The sequence below is a fragment of the Lynx rufus genome, unplaced genomic scaffold, assembly GCF_022079265.1.
Source record: "Lynx rufus isolate CCGP_SWC_20201006 ecotype Redwood Valley unplaced genomic scaffold, mLynRuf1.p SCAF_27, whole genome shotgun sequence".
Classification (NCBI taxonomy): Eukaryota; Metazoa; Chordata; class Mammalia; order Carnivora; family Felidae; genus Lynx; species Lynx rufus.
Window position 1 is genome coordinate 8,720,257 of NW_025814842.1, and position 26,271 is coordinate 8,746,527.

The following is a 26,271-nucleotide window of genomic DNA, read 5'->3' on the forward strand; positions in this document are numbered from 1 at the left end:
TACAGGTGGTCAGCTGCTCACTGTGGAGACGCCCCATGTGTGCATTTAACAGGACCAGGGTCAGCCATACACCACAAAAGTAAAGACAGAAGGGGGAGAGAGGAGAAGGAGGAAGAGAACCTCAAAACTTAGGAAATGAGCTCAGATGCAGATCTAGAGTGGATGCTCAGTAAATGTTTTCTTGCAAAAATAACCGTAACAAAGCTTGGCCATGCTGACAAACGGAAGAACCTAGGGCAGAGATTCACTTCAGCTGCCGAGATCTGGAAAGATCTTCTGCAAGAGGTAGGAGATGTGCAGGGTCTTGACAAAAGAACTGAGAAGAATTTTATAAGCCACAAAATAGATCAGATGAGAAGTGAGCACTAGGTCATTCAGAATTGGCATAAAGCCCCAAGAACTGAGGTCACTTGGGTCACCCGGGAGGCAAAGTGCAGAGCAGAGATTCAGACGGAGAGCACACCCCCTCCATGGCTTTTAGCTCTTCCAACTAGATGCTTCCAGCAGAGACCAGCCCGGTAGACCCCAGAGCTTCTTACAAGAACTGGCACACAGCAGCACTTAGCACACATGCACAGAGTTCCTTTCCTTTTTCTTAAAATGCTGATTTATTTTGAGAGAGAGAGAGAGAGAGAGCACGCAGAGGAGGGGCAGAGAGAGAGAATCCCAAGCAGGCTCCACATTATCAGCACAGAGCCGGACACAGGGCTCGAACCCACAAACCAGGAGATCATGACCTGAGCGGAAACCAAGAGTCAGACACTTAACAGACTGAGCCACCCAGGCCCCTGACACATACACTGAGTTCCTAAGGGAGGAGATGTCTCTCATATCCTGCAGGAGTTAATTAAACAGGAGAAGTTGACTTTTTTTTTCTCCTGCCCACGGGAACCCACAGGGAATAGTGGTGGGGCAGGGGGGGTTGGAGATCGATTTTCACCCCCATCAAAAGAGTAAAACTTTGCTTCCTCTTACCATTTCACCCTCAAGGAATTAGAAGTATCTTAGGGTGACCATTTACCCGGGCACAGGGCCAGGAATGCCAGAACAGGGTGTCACAGGACACCTGGTCTCCTCCCGGAAGAACAGGTCCACCCAGTAGAAACTCTTCTGAACCCTAAATACCGTGGCGCCCTGCACACCTCGCCTTACGTGGCTCTCTGCTCCCGGGACCTGGTGTTTCTAGCTCAAAAGAGGATATTCCTCACAGACGCGGAGACAAATCTAGGCGAGGAAAGATGATGTCTCCTGTCGCCTGAGCATAGAACGTGTGCCAGGCACCGAGCCGGGAGCATCGTGTGTGTTGTCTCATCAGATCCTCTGATCGGCAGCGGAGTGCGGTGCTACCGGCCCCATTTTCCAGACAGAGGTTACACGGGTTCACCCAGCTGCGGAGGGGGGCGGCCAGGATGCCAGGCCACAGGCATGAAGCTGTCCCTTCCCGCCCCGCAGCCCCTTGACCTCAGCCTTAGCACTTACAACGGGGATTGTGGCATTCAAAAGGCAGCTGGATGGTCAGAACAGTGCCCTTTTTTTCTGGGTCTACTTTGTGTCCCATATTATGCGTTAATATTTTATTCCTAACGTCTCTGCAAGGAAGAAACTATTCTCCATGATTTTCAGATCATATGGAGAGGCTCCAAAAGGTTCAGGAATTTTTGTCATGTTGCAGAGCTAGTAAGTTTACAAACCCAGGTTTGCCTGGTTCCACAGAGCCTGTGCTCCGTGCTGGGGCGAGTCTACCCCCCTGGGGCTCAGAGTTACAACCTACAGGTCTGCCTGTCTGGCCTCCCACCTCCCCAGCCAGGGTGGGATGGGATTAGGTGTTCACCCCGGCTGGCATTCTTGGCTGCCAAGGGGCCTGAAAGGCAGCAGACAGGCCTGCCCTCACAGCACAGCATCCAGGAACCTGACGGCAGGGGCTCCCACTTCATAGGCTCCCATAGGAGCCCAGAGAGGGAGGAAAGTCTTCTGTTACCCCTGAGAACTTCAGGAGGGGGGGGTGCTTTAGGACCTCACCCTGAAGCTCTGGCTCAGAAACCATCCTCTGGACAAGAGTCCTCCGCAGGGAGCAAATAAGTGTTGACACATCGGTGCCATCAGGGTTCTGATACACTGGACTAAACTACAGCCAGATTCCCGGTGGCTTCAACGCTGCCCTCCTCCAACACAAGACCTGGCATATAGTGGACTCTCAAAACAGGTTACCTTCACTGGGGTCTATGTACTGCAGAAAATATTTTTATGCATGCCTAGCCCAAGGCCCGGTTTCTTTCTGCAAGACAGTGGGCTTAGTGCTAACTTGACCTGAGGATGCTTTTCCACTAACAGTTGGCACATTAATCAGAGGCTTTTTCAGCTCTTTGGAACCACCTAGAGAGACTTCTCATCGAGCCTAGTACAGTGGGCAAGATGAAGGAGAAACGCAGGCACAAAAGCAGACTTAACAAGAGCCGTTTCATGACGTCCCAAACCAGGGACGGCCAGGGCCCGTGTGCAGCTGTTCCCTTCACACCCAACAAAGTATGGGAGCTTGATTATAACACGCTTGCTGTGTTGGAGCGCGTGTCTGGTCTCCTTCCTGCTTGTTCAAAAGTGACCCTTCCCTGGTCTCCTCCTAAAGGAGGGAATTGGTTGAAACATAATCTGGGAGAACCCTGCCCGGGCCTTGACCCCCTGACCTGTGGCTCAGACACTTTGGGCGACTACCCAAAGTCCCGGTGAGGAAGCCGTGGCTACCATCCATTCTGCATTTCCATTTGTTAGTTCAGTCCTCATTTAAGACCGTATACCAAGCACCATGCCGGGCCTGGGGTGCGCGAAGGGTGGGCCGCGCCATTCACAGCGCGATTGGAGGTGGGGTGGGACAGGAGATGCAGGAAAAGTGCCATTGAACAAGTAACCCTGGCGCGCCATCCTCCCTGAAAAGAGGGGCCTGGCACCGGCCCCGAGGGGCGACTCGGGCAAAGGCACTGAGTTTGGGAGGTGGCGGGGGCGAGGCCCGGGCCTGGCGTGGGGGGTGACGCCGGGGGCGGGGCGCCCTGCCTGGCTGGGGAGGGGTCCCCTGCGACTCCGAGCGAGCGCACGGCCGCCCCCTGCTCACGGCGCCGCTCCGCTTGTGTCTCGCAGGTCTCGGATCCGCAGAGAACTGTTCATTGAGGAGATTCAGGCCGGGAGCCAGGGCCAGGCCGGGGCCAGCGACTCCCCGTCGGCCCGAAGCGGCCGAGCCGCGCCCAGCTCGGAGGGCGACAGCTGCGACGGCGTGGAGGCCGCCGAGGGCCCGAGCGCCGCGGACGCCGAGGAGTCGGGCGGCCCCGCGGCCGCCGCCAAGTCTCAGGGAGGGCCGGCCGACGCGGCCGCGGCCCCGGAGGAGCGGGAGGAGCCGCCCAGGCCGGCGGAGAAGGCGCATCCGCCGCCCTCGGGGGCCCCGGCCCCGGACGACGCGGACGACGAGGGCCGGCCCCGGGCGCCGCCGCCGCCCCCTCCGCCGCCGCCGCCGCCGCCGCCCGAGGGCCCAGCCGACGGCCCGGGGCCCGTGCCAAACCCCGCCGCCGCCGCCGCCGCCGCGCCCGCGGCCGGGGAGGACGCCGCTACCTCAGCCGCCCCGCCGGCGGAGGGCCCCTGCCGGGCCCGGGACGGCGCCGACAGGAGTTCCGCTTTGCCAAGCACCAGCGCGCCGGCGGCCGCCCGCAGGGCCAGCTCGCTGCAGAGCCTCTTCGGCCTCCCGGAGGCGGCGGGCGCCAGGGACTCTCGAGACAACCCCTTGAGGAAGAAGAAGGCCGCGAACTTGAACAGCATAATCCACCGCCTGGAGAAGGCCGCCAGCCGGGAGGAGCCCATCGAATGGGAGTTCTGAGAGGGCGCTGCCCGCCCGTCCCGCCGAGCCGAGCCGAGCAGAGTCGGGCCGAGCCGAGCCGGGCCGAGCTGGGCCGGGCCGAGCTAAGCCGGGTCTGGCCGAGCCGAGCCGGGCCGAGCCGGGCCGAGCCGAGCTGGGCCGAGCCGAGCCGAGCTGAGCTGGGCAGGGCTGGGCCGGGCAGAGGGGCGGGCGCCGACTCCGCGGCCTGGACCGTGTTGCGCACTTAACCGCCCTGCGGGCCACAGGGCAAAATCGCCATAGGCCAAGGTGCATATAGAAAACAAAGGAGCATTAAGCCCAATCTATGTCGTGTTTTCAAGGAAGAAAACGGAAATGTGTAGTCGAGCTTTTTTGTACCCTGAAGTGTTTTTTTTATTGCCCTAAGTGATTTCCACAGGTTCTGGAATAACTCTTACAGCTTTGCCTTGCGCCCTCCTCTTTCGTGTGGGCTTTAAAAAAAAAAAAAAAATCAAACCCACATATTAAAAGGGGGCTTTTTATCTGCCATCTAATGGCTTCAGAGCGATAATACACTATTATCTTCTTAAACCAGGAAAAAAAAAAGGGGGGGGTGGGAGGGGGGATTTTTCAGAAAAATTAAAAAAAGAAAGTTTTTGTAGCTGTTCAGTTGCCACTAAGAGATTGCACAGTCAAACCGACTCTAAACACACTAGTTTGGATTCCTAAATATTTTCAAGTAAAGAATCTTCTCGTTTGAAACTTTGAATTAAAATAAAACACATTTACTCCACATATTTTTTAACAGAAAGAGAAGTCACATCAGGAAACGATCTGATTTTGTGGTAGCTGACGTAGTGTTTTCTTGTACGTGAATAGAATCCTGACATGTAGTGCACATGATCCATAGCTTTAACTGGCTCTGGGCTTTTGCTGGCCAGGGTCTGTTTAATACACTCCATTCTAGGCCAAATCAGGACAAAAAGAAAAGATCCGAATCTAGGTATTTTATAATCTGCTTTTTAACCTCTAACCGCAGAGCACGCTGATCAGACCTCATATCTCGGAGGTTAGGAGACAAGTTAGAACTGTAGCATGTCCCCGTTCATTCTGTTTTAATTTATGGTGTCTACGTCTGCGTTAGTGAGTCCGCACACGTGCGAGCGTGTAAAGGAAGGAGGAAAGAGTGGGCCGCCGAGGTGGCAGCAGGCAGCTTGGGGGGGGGGGGGGCCGCAGGGGTCCCGCCCCGCGTGGTCAGCAGGCTTCCCTTGGCACAGAAGGCAGCACACCTCTCAGCACTCTCCCGGGCGCCTGATGGACTGAGCCCCACCAGGGGCCGCCGCTCCCCGGGCCCGGCAGGCTCTGGCGCACGCGCACTCTCTCTCTCTCTCTCCCGCTCTTCCCACCACAAGCACTGAGGACTGTTGACCGTCGTGGGAAGCTTCCTTCCCTGCAGCGGAGAGAACGTGGCAGTCCGGGCTCTGCCCTCACCCCTGTAGAGATGGCCCACACTCCCACCAAAACGTTGTTGCTCTTCACTTCCAGACCAGACCATCCATCGACCCTTCATTCATTCTGCCTCTTGGAACAGTTCTTTTATGCACAGTGTAGGGCAGTCTAAGTACAAACCTGAAGTCTAACTTGTCTCTGATTCCTCCTGTTGTCTATGTGTATACGCGTGAGAATAGAGGTGGGTGAGAGTGTGCGTGTGTGCGTGTGTGCAATTTTATACGTCTGTGTATTTTCTTAAGTACCTGTGCACACATAGAGTGCATTACTGCCACCTTTTTTCAATAAGCTGTTTTATCAGTTATGGCTTCTACAAGTTTGCTAATTTAGACTCCTTTATTGCCATATCTTTAAACTAACAATAGATGATTTCGGTATATATATATATTTTTTTTTGCTTATTTATAGGTGCTGTATTTTATTATCTGATTGTTAGGAAGGGATGAAAGGGGCAAATATTCTTTAGAGGGATAGACTGCCGGCAGTATTGGGTATAATTTACAAGATGTAGTTGTCATACTGTATATTACTGATTGAAAACTTTTTGACCGTATTGTGTATCATTGAAACCTTTGTCTTAGGTCAACATCTTTGGATGGCATTTTAATGGTGCATTCATTATTTCTTAAGTTTAATTAATATTACCTTTTTTTTTTTGATGGGGGGGGTGGGAGGGAGTTATAATTTTCAAGGTATGCCCCCGCTATTACACCTCAGTGTGCTTGTATTAATTAACTTGTAGGACTTTGACTGTAAGATGTGAAACCACATTTCTTGCATGATGTTTTAGAAATTACGTAGTTCATTTACAGTCCTTTAACCTGCAACTGCAGCACTTAGTTAAAGTTTTCACAAATTTAAGAGTCACTACACTAAAGACAATGCCTTTTCATGAATAAGAAGTTTTCAGAAGGCTCTAGGAGGCTGGGAGGCAGGCTATTTGCCTTTTGATGGTCGTATCATCTCTGAACTCGATACCTGGTTCAGTGAGAAGAGAATTCAAAATGGAGGAGCTTAAGGGGAAACAGATTAACATCTGGCTCGATTCAGGTGCATTAAGAAGAGCGAGTTTGCATTAGTGACCCCCCCCCCCAGGACAGTGAGTAGCAGAGCCCCTGACAGTACTGTGGTGTCCTCTCCACGAAAACCTCGAGGGAATCGTGTCATCATGTGTGATGAATCTCTAAATATCTGATTTTTCATTGCAATGAAAAGCAGGGTGTTAACCAGAAATATTAGGGTAGTGTTTTAGTTTTCAAGGCATGACTGTTATTTACCAAGGCGTTAAATCCGAGGGAATTGAAAAAAGTATAGATTTGTCCATCCTCGTGGCCAAATAGTAACAGTCTAAAACAGCCACTTTGGCTCTTCCAAGCGATTTAGTCATTTTTGTTGGGTTTTGGTAACGGTGGTGGTGGTGGTGGTGGTTTTTAAACTAGGTTTATGTTGACTTCCGCTCTACCTTTTTTGCCAGACTTACATCTGGGTGCTCGATACAATCAGTTGGTTAAAGTTTGCTTGCGGTTCTGTGTTTGTATTTTTTCTCTATTTATATATATTTTTTTTATCGTGACCCCAACCCTATGATCTTTTGTGTTAAGCTTTCACTGTAATACTTCTAAGAGCTGCCACTATATAACAGAAACCTGTCAGGGGGTCGGGGGAGTGTCCCCCCTCCTCGTTGCACCTCAGTGTGAGTCTAAGGGTTGATCTTTCATCTTGATAAGCAATATCCAAGTGCCTTGAACAGCATCCTCTCCGGGGGGGCTTACCTTCAGCTGGCTGGCATTCCAAGCTGTAGCCCCCACAGGCAGCCGACCTCCTCTTTACGCTCCATCAGTTTAAAAAGCTGATTTGTACCTCTCCCCTGGGGAAAGCGGTTCCGTATAAAACACTAACACTTAATTACAAGCTCCATTATACCATTTTAAATGGCTTCTTTTTGTTAATTGGAGGCAGTGTTCATAACTTAAGGGTTTTGCCATTACTTAGCTGGCTAAGCGGAGGTTCGGTGTAAAATCCGCGTTCGCGTTCGGCCTCTTGACCCTTGGTTCCAGCCACACTCCCTTTGTGGGATCGGAGGCGGAAGGCGTGTGGGCTCCGTCCTGGACCTGTGCCCGCTCGTCTCCACCGTCTGGCTCCCAGGCGACCGCCAGCCTTGAACTTCTGGATCAGTCGGCCCGTCCGGGGTCTCTGTCCGCCAGACTGATCTTCAGAAAGGATTGCCGTAGCCGTCCAGCTCAACTCGAGTATGCTCAGAGCCGACCTGCGTGAGGAACATCACAACATAAGGTGGCTCGTGGTCAGCAGACTGTCCCGGGATGCAGGCTTGGAGAAGTCTCCAGGAAGTGCCAGGATCTTGACCCGTATGACCACCATCAAACCATGGCCGCTGTGTCTGTGAGAGTGACTGAGGCAAAAAGATGACGGTCGCCTCCCCGGGGCCGGTTCCCTGTGCTTCCAAAGCACAGGTGCCTCCCTGCCCAGTCTCCTTCCTTTTGGCATCTTCGTTGTTCTCCCCATTTAAAACTCATCCCCTCCGATGTGGACGTTTGGGTGCGCTGGTTGGTGGTCCAGACCCAGAGTGCTACAGAGCTTGGGGTTGAGTGTTTGTGCTCTCTCTGGCCATGGGAGACTCTCCCCATGTACCGCCGCCCCCCCCCCCACCCCCCACCGGCCCGGAGCCACGTCAGTCGTGCGGCTCATGAGGAAACCAAGCAGAAGGCAGGTTGTACTCTAATCCGAGGGAAAGCTCTGGTGTCGGCTCGTTGCCCTAAGATCATGCCCCAGTCGTGCCCTAAGAGGTCGGGACAAGAGTCACCGGACGGCTCAGTCCACAGGCCGGTGCCTTCCCGGCTGCAGGCGAACTGGGGTTCCTCCTGAACGCCTGCCCCCTCTGGCACGGTGATCAATGAACCCTGTTGACATTCTATGCAATGTTTCTCATCCCTCCTTAGAAAAACAAACCTCCTTGAAAGTAGCAGAGGAGCCGGGGGCGGGGGGGGGGGGGGGAGGTGTATGCACGCCCTTCTGGGATTAGCACAAAGTGAACCGGTGTTCGTGACCGACTACACCTGGAGCTGGGGGACGGCGGCCGTTGCCTTAAATGCACTCTGCCGGGCGCCTCTGGACAGGCCTGTAAAAGCAAGAGTCCGCCCTTAGCCATCCCGAGCCCCCGCTTTCTGAGGCCAGTAAGCCAGCCGTGCGGGGGAGATGTAGCAAGGCGAGGTTCGGGTTAGCCACGTCCCTTCCCTCCCTGGGAAGGACGGGAGGTCTGCTTCCCTCCCTGGGTGTCCTCCCTCGTCAGCACACTCCTCCTCCGTCCCCTTCTACCTCACTGACCTGTGCTCCCACTCGATGCTACTCCCCACCCCGAGCCCCTCAGAACCGCGAGGCCCGAGTGGACTCCGGCGCGGGAGAGAGGGAAAACGCTAGAGGCGCGGCATTCCTGAGCGTCTTGGCCTGGCGGGCAGGCTCCTTCCCCCTCTTCTCTTTTGTGAGCGCAACATGGACGGACAGCTGTGCTCCACGAGGCACATGGATTTTTCTCTCGACTTCCACCTGTTCCTAACGCTCTGACAGCTGTTTCCTTTGCTGGCGGGGGCGGTCTCGGGCCTCAGAGGGCCTTGTCTTTGGCCTGCCTTTGCTTTCTGTCCGTTCCTGCTCAGCTGTTGAGCTCCATCAAAGCCGTTTTTCCCTTGCCCTGGGCTGCCCCTACATGGCCACGTGAGGACACTTCCCCAGGATCCCTACCAGGCGTTGGGGAACTCTGCCTTTATTGTCTCTGGCACAGGGAGGCTCTGATTTCAGCTCCACCGCGAGACCTCCTTTGGAAGCCTCTCAAGGTCAGGAGAGGAGATGGTGTTCTCCAGTCCACAAACCCAGTCTTCAATCACGTGACTCTTCCCAAAAGAACATGCCAGTTTCTATGCAGTGCAGAGGAAGGAAGAAAAAAAAAACAAAAACAGCCCCCTGAGCCGCCGGTTAGATGTGGGTGCGCCCTCTCTGGTGGCCAGAGTATTCTCCTGCCGGAACGACCCGGGAGCCTAACTAAAGATTGGTGCCATGATCGCCTGCCTGCGCGTCTGCCGGGAAAGCTCGCACTTAGAAGTCCCCCCCCCCAATGCTTTTTGTAGTTTCGTCTGCGCCTCGGTGGCAACGGGAGAGCCTTCGTGACCACCACCCCCGCCCCTGTACCCAGGGCAGAGCTCCCACCCCAAGTGGCAAGATGGTGGCCTGGGACTCCAACGTGATAACAGTCCCGTTGCCCGGAACGTTTGCTGAGAGAAGGGTCCAGTTTGACAAAAATCTTTCCGTTCCCATCAGTTTCTGCCTTTTTGTAGATGAAAACCATCAGGAGAAGAAAACCAGTTCCCGATGAAAGTTCCGAAAAGATCCAGCCTGTGAACCCTTTACAGATGTGCTGAAAAGCGGAGGCCCAAACCCAGGGGGTGAATCCGGAAGGCAGAGGAGGGGCGTGGAGAGCAGTGAGCTGGGCAGGAAATGAGCTCCGCCCGAGTTCCCTGCCCCAGCAGCCCTGGAGCCTCATCCTGCTGAGGGAAGAAGGAAAGGCAGGTTCCCCGGGCGCTCTCCTCTCAGGGGACCTGCCCCCACCTGCCCAGGCCCTGCGGCCCTTCCTCCACCTCCCCTCCAAAGATACCGTGACCACGCCGTCAGCGGTATCTCCATTCTCATTTTTGCATGAAGTGACATTTAGCTTTAACAAGACATTTCCAAAGCGCCTAGTCTCCTCCGGAATGCTAACTTGAAAAGTTGGGCATTGTAGGCGAAGAATCCTAAAAAAGGCTAGTGAGAGAAAGGCATTAGGCTATGCATAAATGTGCACTTCCCCATTCCCCTGGTATTAACCTTTTAAAATACCTTTGAGTTGCTTTCCATGGATCATTTTCGCTTCTCCAATAACGTTAAGTGTAGTCTTGTTACTGTCGTTTTCTGTAGTGTTTAGGCTTTCATTTCTACCACAAAATAATGCTATATGCTATGTATCAAGCTTTCTGTGATCAGAAAGGAAAGGTGCCTTATATCCCAATGTCACGGCTACATCCCTATGGAAAAAATAATCAGAAGCACAGTGTGTACGGAAGCGTTGGGACTTCCGTTGGTGAAACCAGACACCATTCAGCAAGATGCATCGAAGTGGCACGGGGCTGCTTTTGTTCGAAAGTTCCTCTCCCTTTTCATTTTCCCTTCTTTGTCTTTTTCTTTTTCTCCCCCCCTTCCTTTTTTTTTTTTTTTTTGTAGTTTGCTTTAAACAGAAAGCACTTAAGTAGATGACTATGTGTAAAAAGCTCTGTGCAATAGAAATCATTTTTCTTCATTTTTAAGAGATAATGTATTGCACACCAAATGAACTCGAAGTAAGCTTTAGACCAGGACGATTCAGGTTGTGGGTGAGCATGTTCACTGTAGTTCCGTTTGTTCATGAACTGAAGGGAAAACAGGCCTCCCCAGCATCCCCCCACCCCACCCCCATCTCAGCCTGCCTCTTACTGACCACCGAGCGAGGTGTGCAGGTGCACAGGGCCCCCCCCCCAGGCACCTGCTGGAACCGCTGGCTGGGGGGGGGGCGGGGGGAGCGGGGGGGGCGGTGTTTGTGACCCAGCAGCTCAGAACCCTCCCAAGTGTGAGACCACAGCCATCCCTTCCAGCACTTAACCTTTTCTTGTTGAGATGGATTGACTGCTACTGACCTGCCAGCGTGCGTGAGGAGAATTATAAAAGGATGTTTCCTTGAGAAGAAAAAAAAAATTATTTCTATCCTCTTCTATTTATTGTTAGGTTAATCATTTAAGTACTTATCAGGAGTGTATCGTTGTTTTGTGTTGTTGTTGTTGTTGTTGTTGTTGTTATAAATGCTTCTTGCTATCACTCCAGTGGTTACTGTCTTCTGCCTCCTGCCCTCTCCCCGCCCTCCGCCGCCCCCCAGTCCCCAAAAGAACCGAAGGGTCTGGGGATTCGACTGGGGGGCCAGAGGGGGCTTCTCCAGCAGAATCAGACATCTGTGTCCAGAGTAGCCACTCAAAAACTAGCGGTCTCCGCGTGTCTAACTTTCTTAAACGAGAGAGTTGAAGAAGAACACTCAGTGCAAGGAGCTGCAGAGACGTAGAAAAGCAAAGTTCAGTTCCCCAAAGCCTCCTAGAGCCTCTGGTTAAGACTTCTGGGTTCATGAAGTTTCAGCGAGCCCTGGTCAGAGAGGGCGGCGCGGCAGCGGCCTGGTCGAGACCGTGGCTTCCGAGGGAGAGAGCGGTTTCTTGCAAGGCTCGCGTGGGTTGCTGTGTTCTGTTGGCTTTTCTTGTTGTGATTGTGGTTGTTTTCCTTGCACACAAAGTTGGTCAAAACCGTCTTGCATCTTGCGAAGCAACAGTGTATTCTGGTCCGGCTGTGGCTTGAGGACCCACACCAGCAAGGTGGGGGGGAACCCCTCCCCCCTTAATGCGGTGAAGCTCTGAAGCTTAGAGGGAGTAACACAGCCTAACACAGCCCGTTGCTTGCTAATCGGGTGTGAAGGTGGGGTGGGGCCCAGGAGAAGGGGGCTGCCCGCCAGGCCGAGGTCCAGGTGGGGCCGCGCGGCTGACCCCCGCTCCCAGAGGGCCCCCCCCAACTCCGACTCGCTTTCTGTGCCATGACTTCCCTTCTCTGAAATTGTCGGGGGTCCTGATTCTGTCCTCATCTCTGAAAGAAAGCCCTCCGATGAAATAACCGCCCCCATCTCCCCCACCCCGCGCCCCAAAGAGTTCTCATTTCTCTCGAATCAGTCTATGCATTTCTCTCTTGAGCCGTTTTCTGCCTCTTTCCTGGGGAAAACGGGCCTCTCCTGTCCCACCGAGACCCCTCAGAAAATGCTGTGCATTTTGGAGACGTGAGGATTCGTGCAAAACTCTTTACCGCGTTTGAGAACAACTCGTTAGCAAATACAAGTGGGGGAAAAAAAAGCAGCAGCAGCAGCAGAAAAGGTGGGTTTCCCCACGTCCCTTTCCACTGAGTAAGACCTAGCTCTTTGCAATGTGCAATAACTACTTGCCGCGAGAGCGGGGAGCACCACGCTCCTGCCCAGACTACTAACACAGCACAAGACAAGCTCGCTCGCAGAGTGGCGGACTTCTTCCGGAAAACTCTTCATAAGCTCAGCTCCCCCCCCACCCCCACCCCCCAGTGTATCGTGGTGTCTTACATTTTAGCAGTATTTTATATTTTCTGTAACGCACTAAGTCTTAGATGTTTTTAGAGCTCGTTTGTTAATACAATCACAGACCTTTTTTTTTTTTTTAAATCCTCACAGAGACCCGATTGACCAAAAACAAAAACAAAAAACAAACGAAAAAAAAAAAAGGCGTCGTTTTTGTACAAATAGCTTTGAGAAGCCTCTGTTGTGTTGCTGTGACCCATCTCTGGTAACATTTTTTTTTTTTCTTGCTATTTGTTTTGGACATTAAGAGTCAAAAGTTGATCCAGCTGGCGTGGGGGTGGGGGAGGCACCCGTCGGCCCCTCGACGTCGTCCCTTCTGTCTTTGGTTAGCCATACGATGTCTGTTCTCAGCACTGTACAACGGTCCCTATATGATATGGAGAAGCAATATCACTGTATGAAACTCACACCATGTATTATTATTATTCACTAGCACCCTAGGTGTGATAATTGAAGTAAATATCTTTTATACAAACACAAGAATGTGTGGGTTGTGTTTATTTAAAGTGCCCCGGCCTGAGGAGAAGCAGCAAACACTGTCATTCTGTGTCCAAAGGGCACCTCGGGGACTGCCATTCCGGGGGCGCCTGGGTGGCTCGGTCGGTTGAGCGTCTGGCTCTTGATTTCGGCTCGTGATCCCAGGGTCGTGGGATCGCACCGCGCGTTGGGCTCCTTGCTGAGTGTGGAGTCTGCTTGGGATTCTCGCTCTCTCTCTCTCTCTCTCTCTGCCCCTCTCCCCCGCTCGTGCTCTCTCTCTCTCTCTCTAAAGTAAAACAAAAAAAGTGTTGCCATCCCTCCGCCTCCCGGTGTCCCCGATGGCAGGTGTCGGCAGAAACCTGGCGTGGGGCGGGATGCGCGGGGCTCTGCGCACCAGCTGGCCCCGCTCTCTGCTCTCCACCGGGTCTGCATCCGGGTCTGCGTCCCCGCTTGCCGTTGTCACCCTTGCTGTTTGAGGACCAGGAATGGTAGTCGGCAGTGCTGAGCGAGGCACTAGGCTGATGGTAGCAGCCCAGTAAGTGGGGCTCAGGGGCCCCAGGGCCGCGGCCAGGTACGTCTCCAGAGCAGCCAGCACTCAGCCGGTGGCCTGGCTTTGCCTGCTCTGTGGGGATCTCTCGCCTTGTCCCTGAATCGCGACATGAAGGATAAGCCAGGGGCGCTGGTTAATGCGAGCAAGTGAGTGGGAAGAGGAAGGAGGAAGTGATGTCTGTGGGTTTCTGGAATGATCGGGCTCCTGAGAAGGGGTCTCCAGCCAGCGCTCGAGGCTGGAGGCAAGAGAGCTCCGCAGAGTTGGCTGGTTTCTGATCTTGAAATCTAGAAGGTTGGAAAAGAATTGGCCATTCCTCACCCATGTGTGACGGGGGGCGGGGGCGTGATTAGTTTGTTGTGCATTAATTTGTAGGTTTCAGAATGAGACGCTCCTAATGTGACACGGGAGCCTCAGCGATCCTGCCTCCAGTGGGAGGAGCCCCCCAGCACAAGACATACCGCACCAAGGCCAGGCACTCCCGGCAGCCCTGAGCCTCATCTGGTCACTCAGGGACCTGAGCGCATCTAGAACTGTCCCCGAATGTCTGCCCCCACAGATGGGAGAAATGTGCCTAAAACCAACAGAGCTCTGTCCGTCTGACTTTGACAAACTTGAAGTCTGATTCAGCTAACATTATCTGCGACTTTGAGCAGATTGCTAGTTTATGTATGCCCCGTCCCCCTTCAAAGATCTGGTAACTAAATTAAAATGTAAAATGTAAAAAAATTAAAAAAAAAAAAAAAACACTTGGCACAAAATCTCTTAACCCAGAAAGTCTCCCCAGGTGCTTTTAAAGGGAGATTTAATTAAGCAACACTGCTGCTCCCCGTGGTTTGGTCGGCCTGACTCGTTTTGCAAACTGCCAGTTCCTAAGGCAGAGGAGGGACTGCGACTGGGGGGGGGGGGGTGGCCCTACTCCTGGCTGGGCCCCCAGCCTCCCTCCTCCCCCTACAGTTAAGTGAGTCTGAGCAATGATGTGCCTTGTTTGATGCCCGGAGGAAACACGGTCGGTGATACAGGGGGTGAAGCAACGGTTGAGCCTTGGAAAACACGGAGGTTTGGGGCGCCGACCCCCCCCATGTAGTCGAAAATCCGCGCATAACTCTGGACTCCCCCAAAACATAACTACTAATGGCCTACCGTTGACCCGAAACCTTTCCGGTAATGTAGTCGCTGAATACGTTTTGTATTTATACGTATGATACATTCTTACAATAAAGTCAGCTAGAGAAAAAAACGTTGTTAAGAAAATCCTAAGGAAGAGAAAATATGTGTGCGGTACGGTGCTATTCAAAACACCCGCCGTCTAAGTGGACCCGCGCGATTCAAGCCCGCGTTGTCCAAGGGGCCGCAGGAGGTATTAGAGTGTGCGAGCCATCCGCCGTGATCCTGTCTGCTCGTGTTTGGGGTACGGCCTGCCTCCTCCGCAGCCCCAGCGTGCCGGCTCTGGGGGGGCACGCGGCTTGCTGGTCTCCGCTTGGGTGCGGCATCGGTTCCTGTGAGGGGGCAGGGGTGTGGGGGGCCGAGCTGAGAGCCCAGAGGGCCCCGGAGAGCCGTTTTGATGTTGGTGGAGGGCTTCCGATCACCAGGCCCTCGATCTGCATCTGGCCCACCCAGTGTGGGGTGAGCCAATTTAGTAGAAGCGGGAAGCAGGGCGTGTGCACAGTCTGGGACATTCGGAACTTAGCACCTCTTCCAGGATGTCACTAGGAAGGGCTTTTTTTTTTTTCCAGGAAATTGGTTTGTGGACAGGTAAAAGGCTGTTCTGTTGGGACAGTGGAACGGGGGGGCGGGGAGGGGGCTCCAGGGAGTGAGGTTTGAGGACCCCACTCACCTTCCAGTGAGGCATCGGTCAAGTGGCAACGCACGGGACTCCCAGTGTCTTCTCTTACCAGCTGGCTGGTGGTGGCCTTGGGCAAGTCCCGGTCAATGCTCAGGAAACCCTTTCTCAAAGAATGAATGAGTTTTAGCTTCTTTGAGATTCCATTTCTGTCTCTTTGAAGGGGATATAATAATGCCGGACTCGAAGGGCCGCTGAGAGGTGGTGGGGGGGGGAGGGGGACCGAGCGATGGCACCTGTAGGCGCAGCGCCCAACCCACGGCGGGCACTCGGGACGTGGCAGTTGGAGCTGTTGATGTGGGTGTCATGTCATTGGATTTAGTGGCTGGAGAAGCTCCCTCTAGTCACAGTTGTGTCCACTTTGTGCCGGGGCGGGAGGGGACCCCACGCAGGGCCGGGCCCTCTGGCGGGTTAGCCAGAGCACCGGTGGCTGCGGCCTGACCACCGCCAGTGATGCCCAGTGACACACGGCGGGCACACAGGTGGGGTGGCAGAGTCCCCCACACCCAGCAGCTCTCTCTCCAGTCCTTCACGGGCTTAGTCAGCAGATCGTCACTGACAACTGCCCTGTGCCGGGGACACGCTCCGGGCTAGGAGTCCGGCAGGAGTCAAGTGGTTCACGGCCCAGAGGGGAGACAGAGCAGGTGCACAACCACAGCCCAGGCCCGGGCCTCTAATTGGCATTGAGGGGGCACCGGAGCACCGGCTTGGGAAAAGGCAGGAGACCTTGATGGGGAGTGGCTTGAAACGGGAAGAGCCATCTGCAGGAGGCAGGGAGGGCACACGAGAGTGAGAGGCAGCATGTGCCCAAGTCAAAAATGGATCCGCAGTCCCAATTCAGGGCATGGCCCAGAGGATTCTGGGTGAGGCCTGGGCAGTTATCAGGTGGTGGGACCAGCAGAGACCAGCTGGCCATGCCAGGCCCTCGCTGCCTGTGTCCAGCCACCTCCGACCCAACCTGGGAGACTGTGTGGCCCTGGAAATCCCTTTGCAACTTTCCACCTAAAGGAATGGTCGCTTCCCCCCTGGGGGGGAGCAAACTCAGCCCATCAGCTAGTAGGCATTAAGGGCTAACTGTGTGCCACTGATCTGGGCACTGCAGTGATAGCAGGGGACAAACAAGGAGCTTGCCTTTTAGTGGGGGCTGTCAGACGGTAGACATAATAAGTAAGAGAATTCGACAGTGCTTTAGACAGTGGTAAGTGTTATGGGACAGAAACAAGGGAAGGAGGACAACTGGAAAATCAAGTAGAGGAGTTACAGTTTTAAATCAGGTCAGGGTAGGCCTCCTTAAGAACCTAACATGTGAACAGAGTCTTGACAGAGGGGAGGGAATGAACTATGGCCGATGCCTGAGGTCAGAACATTCCAGGAAGAGGGGAAACAGTAAGTGCAAAGGTCCTGTGGTGTCAATGTGCCTGGGAGCCAGACGAGCTGGAGCACAGCCACCAAGGGAAAGAGTGGGAGGCAACCAGGTCAGAGAGATGAGGACAGGGCAGGGCAAGGAAGGCCCCGGAGGCCGTTGTAGAGTTTTGGCTATTACTCTGAGGGATGTAGGGCCCATTGGACGGTGTGAACAGAAGGTGGTCTGATCTCACTGTTTAAATCTCTGACTGCTGCTTTGTGATTGTGGGGGGGGGGGGGGGGGAGAAGGGAAGCCAGTGAGGAAGCTGTCACCATAATGACGAGAGCCGACGACCGGCACCTGCTGGCGGCGGCCGTGAAAAGTGATTGGAGTCTGGACGTGTTTTGATGGTAGGGCCGAAGATAGGACTTGAGACAGATTAGATGAAAGGAGTCATAGAGAAGGAGCAAGGGTGGCCCCCAGGGAATCGGGCCGGGCCACTCACGGGTGGCCCGGCCTCTGCTCCCACCGCCCCGAGGATACCACCTCCTGGGCTGTGCAAAGGGGGTCCAGCTGGGGTGAGGCAGGCTTGGGGGCGGGGGGGATCGGCCTTCAGGCTGGACCTGTTTGGACTCCGCACAGTGAGCTCAGGGAGAGGAGCGGCCTGGACGACACGCTGGAGAGTTACCAGCTTTCAGAGGCACGCAAGGTGGCCAGAGGGAAGGGACGGGACAGTGGTGTGCGGGGCCAGCTCCGGGTGCCTCAGTGTTGAGAGCTGAGCAGGGAGAAGGGGCGGCACAGGCAAGGGGGGGCAGGAGGCCTGAGAAGCCAGGTGCTGGTGGGTCAGTAAGACGGGGGCTGGGGACACAGCAGTGTGTGCGACGTCATCGGCCCCCTCGGCGAGGACAGTTGGCATGGTGGGCGTCCAAGTCAGACGGGAAAGGTTTAAGGAAGTGGACACTTGGGAAGTGGAGTCAAGAGGAGTGTGTGTGTGCGTGTGTGTGTGTGTGTGTTCCAGAACAAGGTCAACACGCTGGTGTATTTGTAGACAGGAGCACAAGAGCCGATGGCACAGGAGAGAAGGCGCTCACGGGCTAGGGTCCTCTGGCCTGCGAGTGGGGGCAGGGGGAGGGGAGGGGAGCTGCCACCTGCAGGTGCGGGAGCCCTCAGCACTCATCTCTGGGCACCTGTAGGGACAGACAGGTGCAGAGACGGTGTGTGACGAGCAGCCCCGGCACTCCCACCTGGCTCGCAAGTGGCTGGTGGAATGACGCGGGGTCCCCCACCCCCGGGAAAGCCGTGGGCACCACACCCCCGGGCCTGCCGTCCAGTTGTGCTAAGTTGCGCATTTAATCGGCCCACGGTCCGAAATCGTGCCTCGATCTTAAGTCATAGTCCAGTCTCCTTAAGTCTTGACCTTGATGTTGCTTGGATTTCTTTCTCCCCTCTGGGAAGTGCACCCTCCAGGAAGCCTTCCCGGATTCTCCCAGAAGGACGAGGTCCCCCGAACTTTCGTGGGGGAAGCTGTCTGGCTCACACACAGGCATTCCTCTATCAGTCACCCCTGTCCCCACACCTCCCCCTGCCCAGCCTCTCCCTCTCCAGAAGCTTCCCCCTCATTCTTGGATACAGCATCCTGCGTGCCTCCGGCACCATCCGGTGTCTGTCCGGAGTGGGCTTGTCCCCAGGTCCCTCCACACCCCTGCCGCTCCCGCTCCACCACCCCTTGACCGGTGGCTTCCCTCGGCCTCCTTGCTCAGCCTTTCTTGAGACGCCGGTGACCCCTCCTTAACTCACTGACAGTCACTATTCACCTTGGCACTTTGGCACGCTTCCTCCTGATTCCACCCCCCCCCCCCGCTTCCTGCCACCTCCTCTCTGGGTCTTTTCTGGGACACCCCTGAACGTGTCCGCGTTCCTGAAGATTCTGGCCATTCTCACGGCAGCTCTCTCTGGGCTTCCACGTTTGCCGCCCTGGGGGTGGGACCCGGCGGGGGTTGCTGAGCTCTCCCTGCCTCCGGCCACGGGTCCCCCTTCCCCATCCACACGACCCCCTCAGCCGGTCCACTGGCACCTTGTACTCACCAAAGCCAAACGACGCTGCTGCTCTCCCCTTCCCCACTTGGGGAGCCAGTTCCAGGCACGGGCTTCCCCCCCTGGGTTCTGTATGACGAAGGGGTCACAACTGTCTCCAGTACCTTCTCCTGCCTTGTCCCTGGGCCAGAACTCAAGCCCAGTTCCGCCAGAATCCGGCTCAGGCCTCCCTTGACACCACTGAGTGGCCACCCGGAGAGGTGACCCCTAACTTCTTGGTCTGAGATGCTCCTTCCTCCGGTAGAGGAGGCAGAGGAAAGCAAGGAGGTGGCAGCCAGGGGACCCTCACGTAGCAGATTTAAGTGGCTCGGGACTCTGTGTCCCAAGTGCCAAGCGGGGTCTGTAACTGAGGTCCCTCCTTTGGGGATGCCCACGCGGTCATTCTCGTCCCCGCGGCGTGGAGTGACGGTTCGCCGCCGGGGTCTGGCTGGGCTCCTCGACGGCGTCCAGGTCCTGGCTCTGGGGCCTCCCGGGTCCCACCACACCCGGGGCCATCCTTCAGCCTTACCCCTTCCCCTCCGCTGGCCCGCCGTGCCCAGCCTCTTCCCCGCGCCCCAGGGGCAGCGGTCCACCGAGTCCGCTGCGAGTGCGTGCCCGCCAGCCCTCAGATCTGCACAGAGCCACCGCTTCGGGGACGGCCACTCCCAACACCGAGCTTTGCGCCCCCCCCCCCCCCCCGCGGCAGTCCCCTCGATGGCGGACCCAGCGTCTGGGGCGGCCCAGAACACAGGGTTTGCTGTCAGGGCCCCTCACGTGCCCAGTGTCACGTGTGTGCGTGGGCAGGGAACGTGTGCCCACACCCACAGCAGCGGGCACAGGCACGAAGGCACAGGAAACCTGGGCGGGGCACCCCCTCCGCTCCCCCGTGCCCACCACGGGTTCCAGGAGCTGCAGATCGTCCTTACCCCAGGGGCCTGGCCAGGACCGTGCTGGAATGGCCACACGCCGGTGGCAGATCAAGGAATCCTCTTGCTGGCCTCTCTGTCCCTTCTGTCCCCAGGGCCTACGGCCCGAAGGCCAGACCCCAACCCTGCCCCCCCACCCCCACAGCTCTCCCTCCATGACCTGACCCTGCCCTCAGATCCAGCCTCTTCCCCCAACCCCCTCCCCCCCCCCCCAACCCTCACTTTCACCACCACCACCTACCTGCCGGGTACCGAGGTCTGAAGGAAAAAGGCCATTCAGGGCCTGAACCGGTGCAGACCCTGCGGTGGGGAAGGGCTCCGACATGGCCAGGAGTGGACCCCCTTAGGTTTGGGCCTGGACCAAGAGGCCTCAGTTTTTCATCTATAAAATGGGGATCGCCTTTTCTGCCTGATTGAATTGTTAGGAGATGTGTAAAGAACTCGGGCGTGCAGTGGGCCCCCGGGAGATGGAGCAGGTAGGGGTGGGGTCAGCTGCCCCCCCCAGCCCGGGACGCTGAGCATGGCCAAGGCCAGGTTGGCCAGCAGGTCAGCAGGCGGCACAGTGATTGACGGGCGAATCACTGTGATGGGGAGAGGATGGGCAGTTCTCCTGACACTGCCCATAGCCTCGAGCCTTTGGGCATTTCTGGTGTCACAGTGCCCCCTGGTGGCCATGCGGTCTATCCCAGAGGACAGAGCCCAGGGCCTCAGGCCTCCAGCACCTTCTCTGTTGAGGCCCAGACAGGGCCATGCTGCTGCCCAGAGTCGCAGCCAACCAGGAGTAGAGCCAGACCTCAAGCTCAGGTCGGCTGGCCCCCGGGTCCCCGCCGTCCCCCCTTGCCACTGGCTGCTGATGGCACCCACCAGGGCCTGGATTAGATCTCCCCAATATCTCCCACCCTCCACACAAAATTATTTTGGATTGGCGCCGTTGCGAAGACACTTGGGTGGCACGTGGGTGGATCAGAGGTTTCTTGGGGGGCCACCCCACCCCCCTCACTGGGCCAGAGCCTGTTGAGAAAGAGGCCAAGCAAGTCTGGCCTTGAGCTCCAGAGGTGGGACCCCTCACTCCCCCACCTCCTGCTGGATCTGCTGGGGGCCTGCCCACCCCTGCGCCTCCTACCGCCTGCTGATACCTTTCTCTCTGACTCCTACCCCGAGGCCTCGCTCTGGTCGTTATCCCAGGGCACCGGCCCTGGAAGGAACGTGGGGTTTGCCGGGTTCCACCTCCTTGTCTTGCTTGACAGAGGCAAAGCGAGGCCTGGAGCGGGCCAGGGGCTGGCCAGGCTGGTCACGGCAGAGCCAGAGTGGACCCGTTCCTCCCGCATCCCCGACCTGGGCTCCTTCCCGTCCCCGCGTAATGAGTTCTTAGAGCCAGGAGCACCCCTGGCCTCGCTGGTTGGCCTAATGGTGGCGCCTTAGGCAGCGGCACAGGCTGTGGGTTGGAGAGGCGGCACGGGCCACACCAGGCTCCCTCTGACGACCACGTCTTCCTCTGGCACAGGGCGCTGCGCGGATCTGCAAGCCCACGTCACCGAGGCCATGGCCACGGCCGCTGAGCAGAGGGACCTGATCGCCCGCTTGGAGCAGGACCTCAGTACCATCCAGTCCATTCAGCGGCCAGACGCTGAGGTGAGCCCACCCCCTCCACCCTGCCCCCTCACCGCCTGCCCCAGGCTTTGAGTCTCGGAAATTGCAACTCTGCAGGTTGACCAGCCCGGTCCCCAGGCAGCTGGTGTCCACCAGCCCCCACAAGGCCCGCGGGGGCTGTCACCCACAGCCTCTGAGCATCGCCTGCACACGTCACCGCAAAGGCCCGGTTCCGGGACGCCGGACCACAGGGCACGGGGGGGCAGGCTTCCTGGAGCTGGCACGAGGCACCCTGTGTCCAGGCGCCGGCTTGGAACTGGGCCCTGGGAGCTGTGGGCTCACCCAGCCATCCCACAGCTAGAGGACTGAGGCCGCAAGAGCATGGAAGGCTGGGACACAGGGCCCTTGGAAGTCACTCTGCTCTGTCCCCCACCTCATTTTATAGATGAAGAAATGGGGCTCGGCGAGAGCAGCCGGGCCGGCCCAGGTCACCCAGCAGGCCGGCGGGCAGGGCCGAGTGGCCCCGTGACAGCACCGCCGCTGCGCTCCCGCCTCGGGGTCAATTTAAGGCCCAGCCTTCCCTTTGGCGGCCCACGTAAGGCACCCTCTCCAGGCCTCTCGTGGCCAGCAGCGTGCCCAGCCCTGCCGCCAGGCTGCCCCGCCTGGGCCTTGCCCCCCATCTGTTCGGTAGCACGTATGGAGGAGCCTCTTCCTCTCCCCTGCAGGGCGCCGCTGAGCACGGCCTGGAGAAGATCCCAGAGCCCATCAAGGAGGCCACTGCCCTGTTCTACGGTAAGCACGGGCTGACCTGTCTCCCAGGCAGCGATGCGCGGGGCAGGAGCAGGGAGAGGAGAGGTGCTACAGTCTGAGCGCTGATCCCTAAAGGGCACTCCCCTTCCTCAGAGGTCAGGGTCCCCAGCCCAGCAATGCAGCAGCAACCTAAACGAGGGGGCTGAGTCCCCCCTACTTGCCCTTCTGTGCCTTAGCTTGACATCCCCTCCTAGGACCCTGACCCCCTCTGCCCTGCCAGTGGCCTGTCGACAGCTCCCCACGGGAGGCCTCAGCACTGAGATGCTGTCAGGGAGCCCCCTGGGCTGCCGGGGAGGTGGCCTCCTCCGGTCTCGGTATTGAGGCGGAACCCAGGGCTCCGGGGCCAGGACGCTGGAGCGGGGGCTCTCGTGGCTTCCCGGCACCTTCAGCGTCCCTTTGCTTCCCCAGGAGCCGGGGCCCGAGTCTGACAGATGCAGGGGTCTCAGACTCAAGTACAGAGGAATGAGGAGGGGGCTTTGGGGCCTGACCCTCAGACAGCGTGGCCCTCCCCTCCCAGGACCCCTGTTCCCTGTCGCACCTCTTCTGTTGGCCACCCTTCTGTTTCCCCAACCGCCCAGCCCCTTGTGCGCACACACCTATGCCTCTGCCCTCATGGCACTTGGCCAGAGCTCCGTCAGAGCTGGGGCTGCTCCAGCTGAGGGCCCACTGGTGGGTTCTGCCTCCCACCACCCCAGGACGCTCTCCCCCTGCATCCTAGGCCCCTCGGCAGCAGCCGGCGGCACCCTCCCCGAGGGCCAGGTAGACTCGCTGCTTTCCATCATCTCCAGCCAGAGGGAGCGCTTCCGCGCCCGGAACCAGGAGCTGGAGTCCGTGAGTCACGTTCTTCCCTCCCTTACACCCCTTGGACCTGAGGACGCAGTGGGGGACACACAGGCTTGGAGAGGAGGGGGTGTCACCTCAGAGGGGTTAGATGTGTTCCGTGCGGTCTGGGAGGGCTTCCTGGAGGAGGTTATGCCACGCTGGGCTTTGAAAGGATAGTAGAGGAGACTAAGCGGCCAACAAAACCAGAAAGGCTGTGCCCTGAGACGCAGAGTGCCCTACTGGCAGGCGGGGGCGCTGCCCGGGGACTTAAGCAGGGCAGTGACACGGTCCGAAGGGAGCGTAAGAAGGGCCACTCGGCAGCCAATTCGGGACAGAACTTGGCCCCAGAAGATGACTGGGGGGTGGTCACCATTGTCCTGGAAGAAACATCTAAATCAGGTGGGGGACCGGAGACAAGAGCAGGTTGGAGAGAGCGAGGTCTTGGAGCCCTGTAAGGAGGAACAATCTGGAACTGTTGAGGAGCTCTGTAAGGATGGGGAGAGCGCCAGGCTGAGGGGCCTTCCTGGAGGCGTGCCCTGAGGTAGGGGTGGTCTGCAAAGGTGACCTTTACCGTGAGGCGCCTCCCCGTGGGTGCTGCTGACCCTTGGATGGCGACTGCGGTGCCAGCAGGACGGCTGTGGTTCCGGAAAGGGGAACAGGAAACGAGAGTGGGGTCAGGGAGGAAGTGAAAGGGGCATGAGCAAGGAATATCCTGGACACAAAGTCCCAGGCCAGGGCGTTTCCCCCTCCCCCCCCCCCACCGAGGGGGGGGACACTGGAACCAGACTGCAGAGGGCCCAGTGACAGACCAGAGGCATACTGGGAGGTGGCACCATCCTGGCCTTGGGGACCCTGCGGACTCCCCTCCCCACAGAGCCAGCCCAGGTCATCCCCGATCTTGTCCAGTGCAAGCAGGAGCCAGGGAGAGTCACTGTTTGAGCTGATGAGGGAGTTTCTAGACCTTTCCTCTCCAAACCCACGGTTGCCCCCATGGGATTTTCAGGCTCGGGCCAAGGGGAGGCCGATGTTCAATGAGCGCCCACTGCGGGTCCAAGGGTGGGCCCGATCCAACAGGACCTCCTGTGATCTGGGCTCCGAAGCTAGAGGCTTCAAACAAAGACGGTCGGGACCGCTCCCCTCACAGCACAGGCTGGAAACACTCTCCTTGGGGACCAGGGACAGCCGCACAGTGGAATCCTATGCAGCCCTTAACAGGAGGTCTTAAAAATAGATTAAATGGGAGGAAAAATGTTTTCTAGAATTCCACCTTTTGCTTTAAAAATCCAGTTTTTTTTAATTAAGGGACTTCTTAAAAATTGTGGCAAAACACACATAACATAAAATTTACCATCTTAACCATTTTTAAGTGTTCAGTTCAGGGGCATTAAGTACATTCACGGCGTTGGACGAACATCACCACCGTCCATCTCCAGAATTCTCTTCGTCTTCCCAAACAGAAACTCTGTCCCCCATTAAACACTAACCCCACGTTCCCCCAGCCCCCACTAGCCACCCTTCTACTCTCTGTGTCTGTCATTTGACTACGCCGGGGACCTCACCTAAGTGGAATCGTACAGTATTTGTTTGTGCGCTGGCTTATTTCACTGACCATAATGTCCTCAAGGTCCATCCATGCTGTAGCAGGTGTCCGAATGCCCTTCCTTCCTGAGTAGTATTCTGTTGTGCTCTAGACCAAGTGTTGGTCATCCATTCATGCATCAGTGGTCCCTTGCTTTGCTCCCATCTTTTGGTGCCTGTGAACGATGCTGCCATGAACACGGGCGGACCAAGATTTCCTCGAGTCCCTGCTTTCAGCTCTTGCCCGGTAGATACCCAGAAGTGGGATTCCCGGATCATTTGGCAATTCCATACGGAGCCATCCTGTTCCCACATACTTTTTAGTCCTGTTTGAATTGTTAACAGTATGAAGGAAACAGCGACTTAAGCATTGGAATAAGCTGACAAATAAGGTCCCCTCTCGTTTGCTCCTGGATGGGCAAACATTAAAATCACATAGTGTATGATTCCGTTTATACGAAGTGTCCAGAATAGGCAAATCGAAAGAGACAGGAAGAGGGAATGACCGATGGGTTTGGAGTTTCCTGTTGGGGTAATAAGGATATTGTGAAATGGGATGGTGGGGATGGTTTCATCACACTGTGCCTATGTTTTAGAAAACTGAACCGTATACTTGAAGACAGTGGCGTTTATTATACAAATTACATCTTGATGGTTTTTTAAAGGTTGATGGCACCAGGGGCGCCTGGGCGGTTTAAGTGTCCGACTCTTGATTTCAGCTCAGGTCATGAGTTCGTGGTTCATGAGTTCGAGCCCCGCACCAAGCTCTGCGCTGACAGTGCGGAGCCTGCTTGGGATTCTCTCTCCCTCCCTCTCTGCCCCTTCCTTGCTCATTCTCTGTCTCTCAAAATAAATAAAACATTAAACACTATATAGCTTTATAGGGGCATCTGGGTGGCTCAGTCAGTTGAGTGTCCGACTTCGGTTCAGGTCATGATCTCCCAGTTCTTGGGTTCGAGCCCCACGTCAGGCTCTGTGCTGACAGCTCAGAGCCTGGAGCCTGCTTCGGATTCTGTGTCTCCCTCTCTCTGCCCCTTCCCCACTCTCTCCCTCTCTCTCTCTCTCAAAAATAAACATTTAAAGTATATATATATATATATATATATATATATATATATATATACTATATATGCTGTATATATAGCATATATAGTATATATACTATAGATATATAGTATATACATACTTTAAGTGTTTATTATATATACTATGTATATAACATATATATAAAACCTTATAAAAGGTTGATGACACCATAAACAAACAAAACATGAAGAAACCTGACCCCAATCTGTGTTCTGCTCAGGGTGGGTCACACCCTGCAGGAGGAGAAGGGGGACTTGCCAGAGTCTAGAAGGTCAGGGAGATAGCCACAGGAAAAGAAGGGGCTCCAGGTAGATGGAGGAATACTTGTGCCAGCCTGGTGGCCTCTCCACCCCCCACCTCCCCTTCCACCGCGGGCCCCTGCCTGCCCGCGCACCTGCCCACTGCCTACCTGCCCGCCTGCCCCCAGGAGAACCGCCTGGCCCAGCACACCATCCAAGCCCTGCAGAGCGAGCTGGACAGTTTGCGTGCCGACAACATCAAGCTCTTCGAGAAGATCAAGTTCCTGCAGAGCTACCCGGGCCGTGTAAGCGCCCTCCCCGATTTCAGCCCCAGGTGTAGGCCCAGGCAGGGAGAGGGGTCGACGGGGCCCTCCAAGGCCAGAGGGTTGGAGACAGTGACCTGCT

The 26,271-nt window shown here is 56.2% G+C and overlaps 1 protein-coding gene across 12 annotated transcripts in view; it reads left to right on the top strand.

The window, feature by feature from the left end:
• The window catches only part of CUX1 (cut like homeobox 1), a 368,307-nt gene that overhangs the window by 337,884 nt on the left and 4,152 nt on the right, over positions 1–26,271 (top strand). For 7 of the 12 annotated variants that reach the window (XM_047089160.1, XM_047089159.1, XM_047089151.1 and 4 more), the window contains 4 exons: positions 21,246–21,373; positions 22,057–22,123; positions 22,860–22,972; positions 26,055–26,171. In XM_047089160.1, coding sequence (XP_046945116.1) covers positions 21,246–21,373; positions 22,057–22,123; positions 22,860–22,972; positions 26,055–26,171 — 425 coding nt within the window. Of the gene's footprint in view, positions 1–3,129; positions 3,944–21,245; positions 21,374–22,056; positions 22,124–22,859; positions 22,973–26,054; positions 26,172–26,271 lie in introns of those variants that run through there. The other 5 variants (XM_047089156.1, XM_047089157.1, XM_047089149.1 and 2 more) reach the window with 2 other exon arrangements.